The 14,257-nt window shown below is 34.5% G+C and overlaps 3 protein-coding genes across 3 annotated transcripts; 2 read left to right on the plus strand and 1 right to left on the minus strand.

The window, feature by feature from the left end:
* Positions 1-1,456: 1,456 nt before the first annotated feature.
* LOC125206749 (glycine-rich cell wall structural protein 1-like) lies at positions 1,457-2,212 on the minus strand. Its single transcript, XM_048105981.1, has 2 exons — positions 2,192-2,212; positions 1,457-1,762 (listed from the first exon to the last, which is right to left on the minus strand). The coding sequence occupies exons 1-2, from the start codon at positions 2,210-2,212 to the stop codon at positions 1,457-1,459; spliced, it is 327 nt and encodes a 108-aa protein (XP_047961938.1).
* Positions 2,213-6,378: 4,166 nt separating this feature from the next.
* Positions 6,379-9,070, plus strand: LOC125205470 (patellin-3-like). The gene is made up of 4 exons (XM_048104420.1): positions 6,379-7,795; positions 8,152-8,276; positions 8,362-8,503; positions 8,578-9,070. Exons 1-4 carry the CDS (start codon positions 6,554-6,556, stop codon positions 8,827-8,829), a joined length of 1,761 nt encoding a protein of 586 aa, XP_047960377.1. The 5' UTR covers positions 6,379-6,553; the 3' UTR covers positions 8,830-9,070.
* A 3,416-nt stretch (positions 9,071-12,486) lies between these two features.
* LOC125207807 lies at positions 12,487-13,993 on the plus strand. Its single transcript, XM_048107307.1, has 3 exons — positions 12,487-12,767; positions 13,066-13,205; positions 13,731-13,993. The coding sequence occupies exons 1-3, from the start codon at positions 12,635-12,637 to the stop codon at positions 13,743-13,745; spliced, it is 288 nt and encodes a 95-aa protein (XP_047963264.1). The 5' UTR covers positions 12,487-12,634; the 3' UTR covers positions 13,746-13,993.
* Positions 13,994-14,257: the final 264 nt, after the last annotated feature.

Raw genomic sequence — 14,257 nt, forward strand, 5'->3', positions numbered from 1 at the left:
CTAAAATTAAACATTATATATAACTAAATTTTATTTATTTCCGGAAAAAGCCCTTATCTTATCCACCAACTTCTATCGTTGAAATTAAGCATATTTAAGATTTCTTTTTAAAGTTGGTCAGTATACAATTTATAAATATTTCAGGGTTTCTATTGGATTTTGGACATGGTTTAATGAATGAAAATGTATTTGTTATTAGTTGGGGGTTGTATGTGGGGATGAATGGGATTATGGAGGTCAATCATAGCTAGCTCTAAGCGTAATAAATTATTTGCATGTTTTCTGATTATTAAATTTTAATTGAGGCCTTAAAGTTTCATTCATAAAAATTTAACTTTGATGTATAGTTCATTTATCTTGACTAAAGTTTAATAGTTTTGAATAGCATGATTGAAATAAAACGGGAAAGTGAACCAATAAATAGACCGACTAATTTCATTTTTGAACTAGTGTCATAGTACTTAATAACTGTAGAAACTAATATTGATTAAATTGCATATCAAATTCAAAAACAAATTAATTCATAATTACATAGTATATAGTACTAGTATCTTTTTTCAATGATCTCTCCCTTAAATCTTAAGTAGCTATTAAATTTTTGACTATTTGTGCTTAGAAGTCTAATCCTCCTTGTTAATTTTAATTTTAATTAAAATGACAAGAAAACATTATCATTAAAAATAGAGTAAAGGCCAAAACTGGTCCTGAACATATGGTCATTTTATGATTTTGGTCATAAACTTTATCTTTTAGATTTTTTGTCCTGCACATTTCAAATCGGATCATAATTGGTCCCCCGTCAATAGTTCCGTTAATTTTATAACAGTCAACATGTTTAGCTCAATTTTGACCAAATTAGACTTTTAATTTTGATTTTTTTACTCCCTAATTAGACTAGGTCCCGGAGCTCCCGTCGGCGGAGCCGGAGAGCTCGTTTGCGATGGAGATGGAGCAGGAGACGTCGGCTTCGACAGAGCCGGGGCTGGAACCGAAGCCGGAGGGGAAGCAACCTGGAGCCGGCGTAGGTGCAGCCGGTGGAGGAGGAGATGGCACCGGAGGTGGCGGCGAGGCGGGAGGAGAAACTGCCGGCGGAGGTGACGCTGGCGGTGGTGTGCTAAGTGCTAACTGGAGGAAGAGCGGCGACGGGAGTAGCAGCAGGTGGCGGAAATAGAGCACATCTCCAATTTGAGATCACTCCCTTTCTTCTTTATTTCTCTACATCTTCACTCTCTCTCTCTCTCATCTCTCAAATCCCAAAGCACCCTACATATTTCAACCTCCGGCGAGCTTTTCACCTTCTCTCTCTTAGAGAGAATCTAATTTGAGTAGTAGTGTTGGGTTGTGCTTTCAATTAAAAGTCTGGTGCTTTAATTTGTCGTGCTTTAATGGCACGACAAAAAGCCTCCTGCAATAAAACACCATCCTTCGCGAATTCCCTCCAACAAGCTTCTGCGACTCATCCATACGCTTGTTGCGGCACTTTGTAGAGAATTAGTCCACCTCCGGTGACCACTCCGACGCCTCCAGCAGCAACGCCGCCTCCGGTTTCAACACCACTGCCAGTCTCCGCGCCTCCGCCGATAGTTCCCGCCTCGCCGCCGCCTCCGGTGCCATCTCCTCCTCCACCGGCTGCACCTACGTCGGCTCCGGTTGCTTCCCCTCCGGCTTCGGTTCCAGCCCCGGCTCTGTCGAAGCCGACGTCTCCTGCTCCATCTCCATCGCAAACAAGTCCTCTGGCTCCCGCCGACGGGAGCTCCGGGACCTAGTCTAATTAGGGAGTAAAAAAACAAAATTAAAAGTCTAATTTGGTCAAAATTGGGCTAAACATGTTGACTACTACAAAATTAACGGAATTATTGACGGATGATCAATTGTGATCCGATTTGAAATGTGCAGGACCAAAAAATAAAAAAGATAAAGTTTAGGACCAAAATCATATTTAGGACCAGTTTTGGCCTTTACTCTTAAAAATATGATAGCTTAATGATGAAATTGTATAGCATAATTTGGGTCATATTCACTCTATTTATGCCAAATGCAATTTCCGCATCATTTTAGTTCCTAGTCCCCATCATTTGTCAATTTATGACATTTATATTTCGCCTACATGGGTATGTCACACTTCACATTAAATTTTGGTAAAGCATTAGGGCATCGCCAACGGTAGTAGCATGATCAACCAAGAAGCAACGCATCTGTTGAAGATATCCATAACGGTTTTCTTAAGATCATCTCCAAGGGTATAATAAAATTTAAAATGAGATCATCCCCAATCATTTATAGTTTTACACCACCAAACTCAAAATCATTTCTGAGTATACGTCACACCAAAAAATAGTTTTACTTCAATCATTTACACCAATTTCAAAATTCACACCATTTTAAAATTTTTGTCTCACAAAATTTTTGCAGTAACGCCATATTTGGTGTTGTTTCACAAAAATACCAAAAATGGGTTTGAATTTGGTGTATGATAGGAGAAGATTTTTACACCAAAACTCATTTTTGGAGTATGGTTGGAGATGTTCTTAGCTCCAATAATACTCCAAAATCAATAACATTTTTGGTTTTTGGGAAAAAAATACATATCTTTAGGTTTGAACTAAACCCAAACCTAAAAGTTTTTCAAATTTTGTGAGTAAAAAAAGCATATTATAGAAAATATTCTTTTAAGTTTTGAGTTTAGTGTAAATGGTTGGAGTAAAATCATATTTGACGTGACATACACTAAAATGAGTTTGAGTTTAGTGTAAATGGTTGGAGATGTTCTTAAGCACTTGTTCTTATTTTATGCATCCATATACATGCACAGTGGCGGATCCAGAATCATAAAAGGGAATGAGCGAAATAAAATTTAACGGAAGCTAATGGACGGGGAAGGGACGACTTCGGAAGCTATTGGAGAAAGGGGCGACTTCCGGGTCCGTGGTAGCGGGTTGCCGGGGAGAGGCGGCCGCCCCTCCGTTTTTGTTGTTTATTTATTTCATACCTTCAACTCTAATATAAAACTTTTAAAGGTTGCTGAGGTTAAAATTACTACTAACATAGGCATAGTGGATGCTCTCAATATAAAATGTACTAGTAATGGAGTCCAACCAAAATTTTTATTGAGATAACCAAGAAAAAGGAAAAGGAATTTAGACAGTGACGTTATAGTACAAACAAAAAAGAAGAACGTTAAAAGCGGTAATTGTCTTTAACGACGATATATAATAAAGATTTAAATACTACTAGTATACACTAATTTATTTCACTAAATTCCAAAAGCTTATGTCTAATCACACTGTTTATTGCTTGGACATTTGCATTGCCCTGAATTAGGGTACGATATCTTCACTGATTAATTAAGCCGAATTTTAATTATTATTTTTTATTTGGAATGTTTAAACATTTGGAAGCATTGACTAGGCTATTTTTTCTAATAAAATAATTCGATTAGTAATCATCGAATCAATAACTATTGGAGTACTCCTGGTTTTTGTTTTAATATGATCCAAAACGTAATTGCTAAAACCAGCTGAATTTCATTTTAGTCAATGTATGCGGCTTAATTAAGATTAATACATTTAATAGTAGTAATGTATTTGATTTTGATACATTTCACTTTTATGAATATATTTCACTTTGGCGGCGAAATTCAAACGTTAATCTGTTATAACGGTGTTGTTAATTTTTTTCTTTTTTAGTATTTTATTTGTAAGATTAGTACAGGCGTACAGCTCTTGACTTTAATAGAGTTTTAATTAAATATTTCAACGTATAATTAATTAGGACCTTATCTCTTTTATTGACCAAAAATAGTCTTTATCAAGGTTTATTAGATGATATTAATTGACATTTTGGTTAAAATAAAAGAAAAAAGATAAATGTACATAAATTGCAACATGACATTAATAAAAATTGTAAGAAAGTAGTACTCATTAATAAATAGTACTACTAATAATAATTTTCATCTTCTAATCCCTACCCCCGAAGCCCCAATTAATATGAATAACCCTGTAAATTAAATAAATAAAATTTAAAACAAAAGGAGTATTAAACTCAGCTATATCAACTATTTATGTGCTTTTTTAAGTATCTAATTGTTAACAATATCACTGAAATGTTAGTACTATTAATTAGTTATATCATGTCTTTCAAGGGAATATCAAATAGAAGTATGTTTTTCAAATTAGGGTAGCAAAATAAATAAAATAAAAATAAGCTTAATTCAATACTTAAATACAATAAACACAATGTACTAAATATTGGTTATATAATAAACTTAGCTATATCATTACATGGAGATATAGTATTATTGTGCTATTTAAATAAAGCATCAAATTATTCAAAAAGTTACACTGAAAATACTAAATTTAAATACTACTTGAATATATAATTAGCACAATTAATTAGAGGTTAAATGCAGTTTGGAATATCTATTTGTTGAGCCGGCTTTTTAAAACGAGACGATGATTATGTTTATGGTGGGACCGTGGGATCATAGGACAGCCTATAGATTAACAAGTTGTCTAAAATAATTTATTTTTGGAAAATATCAAAATATTATGGTAAAAATAATATTGCCATCTTTATTGATTTTGTATATTTAGGACAGCTTTTGTCGTGCTGGAAAAAGTTCGTAGGATTTTTTTGTTAAAAGACGAATGAAGTTGGTGATGACGAAAGTGAATCTAATGTACATTATACTTACCTCGAATTAAGAATAAATAATTATTCAAATAAATATTTCGAAAATTAAATTAAATAATTTTACTGGAAGTGTATCATGACGAAGTGACGAAAGTGAATCTTGTGCGTGTATATTATATACTTCAAATTAAGAAAAAAGAAACTAGGGAGTACGTATTAAATTAGTTATTTATTTAATTGGCTTCAGATATTTAAATTGTTACTCTTGATAATTCAACTGCCTCGGTGTGTAGCTTTTTTAGAATTTTGGTGGAATTTCGATTCATAAATATCATTGTAATTTATTTTGGCGCAATTATATGTGATGTTATTAATTTGTCTAACTTCTTTTTTGTATTATTATTATTATTTAGTCGTGCTATTTCATTTTTAATCGAAAGTGTATCTAGCTGATATTTTGGCACAAATGATATCCACAAAGGTCCACCATATTTCATTTTCTCTCTCAATGATTTATTAAATTACAAGACTATGTTTATATTGACAGGCTCTTTCCATGTTTATCTAATACTTACTCCCTATAATCATTTTCTAGAAGCTATAAATAAATATTCCAAGTTTCACAAGATGATAATAATAATTATTATTACTACACGTACATAATTTTGACATCTATGGATTGCTTGTAACAATTGACTAATTACGCCATGGCTTATTTTTCTTTTCCTTTTCCATATCATGACAAAAATCTCTTTCAATGGGTGAATTATTCATTCTTCAAATTTCCAAGTATTAGGTATGATGTAAAACCTAATTTTATAATTGCCTTTTATATTTAAATGTTATTTCCATTATATCAACCGAAATCAATAATTAATTGGTAAAAGTGACCGAATTACTATCATTGGATTGCACAGTCAATTTAATTTGATTAATTATAGCAATTTACAATAATTTATACGCTAATTATTTTACTATTCATGCATCTGAATCTGATCATGAAAACATTGACAGAAATCAGTTTAAAGTGGAGCAGTAGTATTTTATTATTGTAAATATAATAAAATCAGATTACATATTAATAACTAGTAAGTAACTAAGTATGATATAAATTGACTGTATAATCATGACCAAATTGTACGAATTTCGATTAAGTTGTGATTTGTTTTTTACTTTTTTAAAGATTTGAATAACAATTTGCTACAACAAAATTTCAAAAATTTGCCAATTAGCATTGAAATTGTAAAATGAAAATAATTGAGACAATTGAGATTGTAAAATAAAAATAATTGAGACAATTGAAATTGGTAAAACATCATCTTTTAAAATATAATCCAAACTAAAATATTACTCCCTCCGCGAATAGAAATCTCCGTTTTTCCATTTTAGTCCGTTTGTGAATAAGAGGCTCGATTTATTTTTACCATAAATGATAATAGAGTCTCATATTCCACTACCTCATTTCATTCACATTTCATTTAAAACTAATAATATATACAAGTAAAATATTTATTCCATTAACTTTTTTCTTTTTATTTTTCTTAATATTTCTTAAAATCTGTGCCGTCAAGAAATGAAACTCCTAATAAAGGATCGGAGAGATTACTAATTTATAAAAGAGAAAGTATTTAATTTGATTTCGTATAAAAAAAAAAGAAAAAGGTATGTATGTTTGTGTGGTGGAGATGGGCCCATTTCAAGAGTGGTAACGAGCTGGCAAATTCTCAGACAGACTGTTTCTCTTCACACACTACACACACTCATCCTTCCTCCTCTTCAAATTCACCAATTTTCCTAATTTCAATTCATTCTTCTCCCACTTTCTCTCTCTATATCTCAAAAAGATTCAATTTTTCCAACTTCCCTACAATCAAAATCCCCAAAATTTCCCCTTTTTTGCTAAAAATTCTGCTCTATCGAAATGGCTGAGGAAACCAAGAAGACGGCTCCGGAGGCGGCGTGCGCGGCCGAGGAGGTGGCGGCGGTTTCCGACGTGCCGGTGGTGGAGAAGCCCGCCGCCGTTGAGAAGGAGGTGCCCCCGCAGCCCGAGCCCGAGCCCGAGCCCGAAAAGAAGGTGGCCGATGAAGGAGAGAAGGAGAAAGATGAATCCGCGGCGGCGCCGGCGGCGGAGGATGAGAAAATTGCTGAATCCGCCCCCTTTAAAGAGGAGAGCAACAAAGTCGACGATCTCGTCGATCCCGAGAAGAAAGCTCTCGATGAACTCAAGCTCCTGATTCAAGAAGCCCTCAACAAGCACGAATTCACCGCGCCGCTGCCTCCGCCGCCGGCCAAGGAGGAGGAGAAAAAGGCAGAAACAGAAGCAGAGGAAAAAACAGAGGAAAAGAAAGAAGAGACCAAAACAGAAGAGAAAAAGGAAGCAGAAGAGACCAAAAAAGAAGCAGAAGAGGTAAAAATCGAATCTTGCGAGGCCCCACCTGCTGAAACTCCGGCGCCGCCGCCTGCGGCGGAGGAGCCGGCGGTGGAGAAGCAGCCGGAAGAAGCAAAGATCGAATCTTGCGAGGCCGCGGAGGAGATTAAGGAAACCATAGTCCATGAAGTCACCGCTCCCACCCCACCCCCCTGCGAGGAGCCCGCCACCGCCCCTGCGGCGGAGGAAGAAGCTCCCCCGCCGGCGGCGCCGGAGGAGGTCTCGATCTGGGGCGTCCCTCTCCTCGCCGACGAGAGGAGCGACGTGATCCTCCTCAAATTCTTGAGGGCTCGTGATTTCAAAGTGAAGGAGGCTTTCACCATGCTGAAAAACGTGGTGGCGTGGAGGAAGGAATTCAAGATTGAATCTTTAATCGAAGAGGAGGAATCTGCTCTTGTTGAAGGGCTTGAGAAAGTTGTGTTCTTGAGTGGTGTGGACAAAGAGGGCCACCCAGTTAGCTACAATGCTTTTGGGGCCTTTCAGGATAAGGATTTGTATAATAAAACCTTTGGTGATGCTGAGAAAAGGGGTAAATTCTTGAGGTGGTATATTCTGTTGTTGGAGAAGAATATCAGGAAATTTGATTTCAGCCCTGATAGCATTTGCACCATTGTTCAAATCACTGATCTTAAGAACCTGCCTGGTTTGATTCTCTTCAAGAAAGATTTCAGGCAGGCTACTAATGAGGCACTTCAGCTTCTTCAAGATAACTACCCTGAGTTTGTTGCCAAACAGGTACTTCCTCTCTCTCACACACACACATACCCACACTGAAGTTTTAATTTTTTTGACTTGGGATGTTGTTTTAACTGTTTGTATGCTTGTTCTTAAATGGGTTTCTTTGTTCTTGATTGATGGATGGTGTTTTTGTGTGTGTTTCTTGCAATTTGATTGTGTGTCTTGGGTTTGTTGCCAAACATGTACTCTCTCACACACACATTCCCACACTGAAGATTCAATTTTTATGAATTGGGATACTGTTTAAATTGTCTGTATGTTTGTTCTTTAATTTGGTTGATTTAGTTTCATTGATGGATTGGTGGTTTTGTGTGTGTTAATGTGTTTTAACTAGAATTGGTTTTGTTGTGAAGGTGTTCATCAATGTTCCATGGTGGTATGTGGCTTACAATAGGTTGATCAGTCCATTCTTGACTCAAAGAACCAAGAGCAAGTTTGAGTTTGCTGGCCCTACTAAGACCACTGAGACCCTCTTCAAGTCGGTAACTTTTTTTATTTACCAATTTTGATGATTATTTGAATTTATTTAGTTTTAATAAATTGAAAATTCTACTTGTTATTAGATACATAGCACCTGAGCAAGTCCCAGTTCAATATGGTGGCCTAAGCAAGGAGGGTGAGGCAGAATTCACCACTGCTGATTCTGCAACAGAGGACACCATCAAGCCGGCGGGCAAGCACACTGTTGAGATCCCGGTCACTGAGGTAGGCTTCGTTTATTCAAGCTCAAATCAATGGAAACCCGACGTCTAATGGTGATTCTTGAATTTTGTATGCAGGCTTGCACAGTGGTGTGGGAGGTGAGGGTGGTGGGCTGGGAGGTCTGCTACGGGGCGGAGTTTGTGCCCTCTGTCGAGGGGGGATACACGTGGATCGTGCACAAGTCGAGGAAGATTGGGCCCGGGGACGAGCAGGTGGTTAGTGGCAGCTTCAAGATTGGCGAGACTGGCAAAGTTGTGCTCACATTTGACAACCAAACATCAAAGAAGAAGAAGCTTCTCTTCAGGTTCAAGACTAAGCCCTCTGAATGAATGGAAGAATGAGGAGAGGAAAAGGGTGTTTTTTCTTTCCTTTGTTCAGTCACATAATTCTTTTTTACTTGATTTGTGTTTAAAGAGAAGAAAAACTTATTAGTTGGTGTTGGGAAATGTTGTTGATTCTATATTTGTTTGTTGGTTGTTATTACAAACTGAAGTTTTTTGTTGTTGGATTGCTGTGTAACAAAAATTTGGAATTCAAGTACATATGTTTAATGAATGAGTTAATGTGAAACAGAAATGTTTATACCTTTTGCCTCTTTGTTAGAGTGGAAATGTGGCAGCAACTTTTATTACTACCACCTTCTTGTTGGTGTTTTTCTTGATATTTTCTTACATTGTCCCTATTTCTTTTCATGGATGTTGATGTCTATAAAACTGTGTTTGTGGCAGTACATGGTAGAATATGCCAATGTGTCAAAATCTTGCATGTGTTAGACATTCATTGCAAAGTCCAAGTGGATGTTTTTATTTTGTATCACAACAAATATACCCTAGAAATGGGACCATATGCTAATTTGGAACACAATTGTACCATTCGGATGTAACATGTATTTTTGGTACATGTATTTAATTTTCTTTTGTAGTTGTGCATCATACTAGATATGAGATGATTTGGTGGTGGTTGGAATCAGAGATGTTTTTGGTCCATCTATTCAATTTTTATTTGTAGTTGTGACATACATGGCATCATACTAGATATGAGATGATTTGGTGATGGTTGGTATCAAAGATGTTAATCTTATCCAAAAGTAATCATATTAGATTGGCTATACAATTAAGCACCATCGAAGAAGGCGAAGAAGGGTTAGAGTTGAAAATTTCATTTTTTAAAATTAAAGAATGACTGAACTAATAGTTCGACAATTGAAAATTTCTCAAGTTGAATGGATGGAGAAAAAGTAAAATTGTGTGGGTTGATCTTAGGAATGCATCCATCTTAAGTTGATTGAGGCGCTTGAATAGATCGAATATTCGACCTTATTGGTCTGAACTAAATAGTTCGACAATCCTATAGTATCGATCGAAAATGGATATGGCCCTCATTTGCCTATATATGTGTAATATGTATAGGTATAACAAAATGTTGTGGACATAATATGTCAAGAGAAATGTAGGCAACATTATTATGTTATTTCTTATACACCAAAACCATGCACATGGGGAGTAGCATAAGACTTGGGGCATATCATCAAAATTATACAGTCACTATAGTAAAGTATTTTTTTGAAGCCATTGAATTAAAGTACTATTAAGGGATCAAAAAAGACATAAATCCTGAAAATATTTAAATAGAACAGTTAAAATAAATCAAGAAAGTAGAAAGCAAATACAGTTTGTTAGGCACTTTACAGACAAAAATGGTTTCATTTCAACAGTTTTATAATTTGTAATCAGTTTGTCAGAAGCACACTTCTATTTGAAACAAAAAAAAACAAATATTTAGACAACAGTTAAGATTCTTTCTGAAATTCAAATATTGTATTGTAGAAACACCTGCAAATGAAATTGAATTTGCCTTAAAATAAAGTTTGGATACTAATCATTCTTCCCACCTACTTAAATTTATAAATAAATATTTAAATGTTTCATCATCAATTATCAGCACACGTTGTAGCCCCACATTTTATAAAATAATCACAAAAAAGGATTCCACCAATAATGTTGCAACCCCACAAACTAGTCTTTTATCATCCTCTTTTCCCCAAAATATTCCTGGGATATTTCTTTTCCCTAATTTATCTTTTTGATCTGGAAATATCGACGGAAGATTTTCTTTTATTAATTATATTTGGATTAAATTCTTTCATTCGTCTTTCCTCATCCTTACATGGGCACACGATTTCTTGGATTATTATTAATTTATATTTAATTATTTTATTATATGTTTTGTTATGTGAAGGATACATGATTAAGTTGACAAAATAAAACTCATAAAAGTATAAATTAATAATAATAGTTTGAGCTGTTTAGGCTTTAATAGTGGGAAGACATTTCTCCCTCGCATGATCTCCAGCTTGATTTCTTTAATTATTCATCCAACTCTTTAATTTAAAACTTTTCCCTTTTCTAGAAGCTATTGATTTCTATAAACTCTTCTTATTTAAGTCATTATTTTGTGCGCTTGTTTCTTTCATTATAGAATCTAGATTAAATTAGGCCCTAAAAAAGAATCTGAATTTTATCATGAAATGATGTTTTACCAAACAATATTGATTTTTTTGAAGAAAATTAGACACACAGTACTTAGATATGACATGATATTCCATTTGTAGTTTTATTTTTTCAGTTGTGTTGTGAGATTAACATCAGTATTTACTTCTTCTCCACCAAGAAAAAGAACATTAATCTTTACTCTTTACACACACAACAAACATTCTTTTATTTACTCAACTTTTTTGTTATAATATTAATAATATTTTTATAGCATATACGAACTGGCTTATATCTAAGTCAACTATGCTAAAATTAACTTATACTACCATCTTATATGGCTGTCTTGTTTCTTTTTTTCTCATTGAGTGGCTTGCATTCTTCCTTCTAGAAATATCTCTCATCATGTTTTTTTTAAAGTCATAATTACATATTATTAAAGTGGCATGAGACTCTTTCATTCTAAACTAAATGGTCAGGGGATCGATCTCTGCTTTTGGATATAGAACAACTTTAAATTCTTTGGCCAGCTGTCCTACCCATTAAGGTGCCTACAAATAAATAGTCACTATGCCTGGTGGATACCCTTGTTAAGTAAAAAAAATCATTTTAATAATAGAGTAAAAAGTAAAACCATATGAATATTTTTATAAGTAAACTTTGATAGCATATATATATACTTTTAAAAGTATACTACATTATGGTTTTTTATATAAATTTGTCATTTTTTGGATTTTGCTGTCCAAAGAAAAGGACCAGATAGCCCTATTTATGTCACCTTATGTGAAAAAAAAGTACAATAATTCTCTGACAGTTTCATGAACATTAAACACTTTGCAAGGTGCAAATGTTTGGTACTTCAGCTCCATGCACATTCTTGTGTTACTATCAACCGATTTCATGTCTTTTGGAATGATATATTAAAAGTTGTGGAAAATGAGTTATTCATTTTAATCATAATTATAAATTATATAAATGGGTTAACATTATTGGGAGTACTAGTTTATTATTGATTAATAAATATATAACATGTAGATAAAATTGCTTTGATTCTTTCATCTATGTTGAGAAAAAAAATGCTTCCATTAGCTTTTCTCATATGACTAATCTTTCATTTCTTATAGGACTCCTATTCGCGGACGGAGAGAGTAAAAGGCAAATGAGACTTATATTGGTGGTCGAATGAAAATGACAAAATAACATTTATTGGTGTACTGAGTATTAAATATCAAATTGCATACCAAAAAATCACCTATTAATCATCAAAATGACATAGTTTAATTTGTTTTTATATTACATATGCAAAGTTCATTTATTTGAGAGTAAGAGAAAATTTGAATGGGCAAACTAGATTTAGGAAAAGGGCCCAATAATTCAAAACTGTCGGGCCTTTTGGACTCTTAACGACGTTGTAAAAATAAATAAATTATGGCCCAAAACGAGTTCAAAACTAATGAATATATAAAAAAAATTTAAAAAATTAAAATTGCTGAAAAAAGGAAAAGAGGAAAAATTTGGAAATCGGAGACAAAGCGTAACCATCGGTTGAAATCGCAGAGAAATTGTTTGTTGATTGGGAGAAAGAGGGATTCCGGAGTCAAAATTGGAAAGGAATTGTAGCAATTCTGTCGAAAAACAATTAAAAATGGTGGAAAACAAAGCTGAGATTCCAGAGAAGTACGATTTGAATGCGAAATGGGACGCCTGTGTCGATTTAAGCGTGCGCCGCTTCGTCTACTCGTCTTTCGCCGGCGGTTTCGCCGGACTTCTCCTCTTCCGTGAGTGTTTCTTTCTCAGATTAATTTATTTTCAGTTTTGTGAATCGACATGTTATAGTTGGAGCTGTGATTTGCAATTTGTATCATATGCTAAATGATTGTGTTTTTTTTTTGAAGTGTTGCTGAGTGATTGTAAATGTAGAATGCAGAATGTGTGGTGAATTTGTTTCTCCAATTCAACTTTTTTGTTGTGATTTTTCTATGATGATGAGATTTTGTTTTAGCATTTTCATACAAATTTCTTGAATGCATATTTACTCGGATTTAGTTTATCGATCTATGTCGAATGTTGCATCAGGAAGTCCTGTAACGCGCTGGGCTTCAGTAGCGTTTGGTGCCGGGCTGGGGGTCGGCTCTGCATACTCAGAGTGTGCGCATAAGTTCGATACTTCGTCACCAAAATTGGCTCCTAACGTTTCTGAGACGACTCTGCCTGAGGTAAGTAAATGAGTCAGTGGCATCACGGATTGTATTGTATCGCTTTCATTTGGAGATATGATTGTCACATTGTCTTTTATATGTTCCATTCGAGAAGTAAATCACGAATTTCTGGCTAATAAGAGTGTGGCTGCACTATTTTAGTATTTCCTTTTCTGGACTTTTGATTGAATATATTAGTGGTTTTCTGGTATGTGATTAGCTGATGAGTAAATAGAGGTGGTATATGAAGATTTTATCGTTGCGTGTTTGTCTAGTGATATAGGAAGTTTATGTACTTTGAGAGTCATATGATTGATTGATTGATTAAACATAGGATTGAATATTTGAAGGATAAACAAACTAAAAGTTGTCATATAAATTTGAGATTAGTGGGTATATGTACGTAGATGAAAATGCATCAGCTTAGACAGTCGGTAATAGATGTGAGTTTGAAATGTGTTTTTCTTTATTTGTCGAAACAACTTTACCCCTTTCCCCTCTCATATCAATTATCATTTTGAACAATGAATCTATTCGTTGCAGACTACGGAAGAATAGAGAAACAACTTCATTTCCTAGGATTCGACTTCCATTTTCCCTATATTTTCATCGTCTCGACTTAGAAAATACATTTCCAAGATTATTGTTCACGCCACTCAATAACACATTGATCTATTGCACTCTTGTCATAAATGCTATCTCTTATCGATTGAATCTCTGGCCTGAACCTAGTCGGAGATTGCGATGATCCTTGTTTATGAATGTTGGCTCGTATTTTACTTTTTAATGTAAAGGATTATAAGAAATCATCTAGTCGTTGAAGTAGAACTATGAAAAAGGAAATGTGCAATTGTTTGAGTGGTTAATAAGTTGATATGTTCCATAATTTTGTCACTTGTTCCATTGTATAATTATGAAATGTTTGATCCAATATGAGAAAAGGGAAAGGAATCAAGAAAGCCAAATGGATATAAGCGACAGAATGAAGAAAATGAAAGTTGTTCATAGTGATGAATAAAGAGAGGATGCAGATAACTAAAGATGGCGGATGTGTATTTTCATTTATATTT

The sequence above is a fragment of the Salvia hispanica genome, chromosome 2 (assembly GCF_023119035.1).
Source record: "Salvia hispanica cultivar TCC Black 2014 chromosome 2, UniMelb_Shisp_WGS_1.0, whole genome shotgun sequence".
In the NCBI taxonomy this organism is placed as follows: Eukaryota; Viridiplantae; Streptophyta; class Magnoliopsida; order Lamiales; family Lamiaceae; genus Salvia; species Salvia hispanica.

Excerpts from the sequence above, each read along its gene's own strand:
- LOC125207807 (XM_048107307.1), top strand. The coding sequence starts at position 12,635 with ATGGTGGAAAACAAAGCTGAGATTCCAGAGAAGTACGATTTGAATGCG. Across the intron at positions 12,768-13,065 it reads CGCCGGACTTCTCCTCTTCC|GAAGTCCTGTAACGCGCTGG; the intron begins GTGAGTGTTTCT and ends ATGTTGCATCAG.
- LOC125205470 (XM_048104420.1), top strand. The coding sequence starts at position 6,554 with ATGGCTGAGGAAACCAAGAAGACGGCTCCGGAGGCGGCGTGCGCGGCC. Across the intron at positions 7,796-8,151 it reads CTGAGTTTGTTGCCAAACAG|GTGTTCATCAATGTTCCATG; the intron begins GTACTTCCTCTC and ends TTTGTTGTGAAG. Across the intron at positions 8,504-8,577 it reads TTGAGATCCCGGTCACTGAG|GCTTGCACAGTGGTGTGGGA; the intron begins GTAGGCTTCGTT and ends TTTTGTATGCAG.
- LOC125206749 (XM_048105981.1), bottom strand. The coding sequence starts at position 2,212 with ATGGATATCTTCAACAGATGC. Across the intron at positions 1,763-2,191 it reads TGGATATCTTCAACAGATGC|GTCCCGGAGCTCCCGTCGGC; the intron begins GTTGCTTCTTGG and ends TAATTAGACTAG.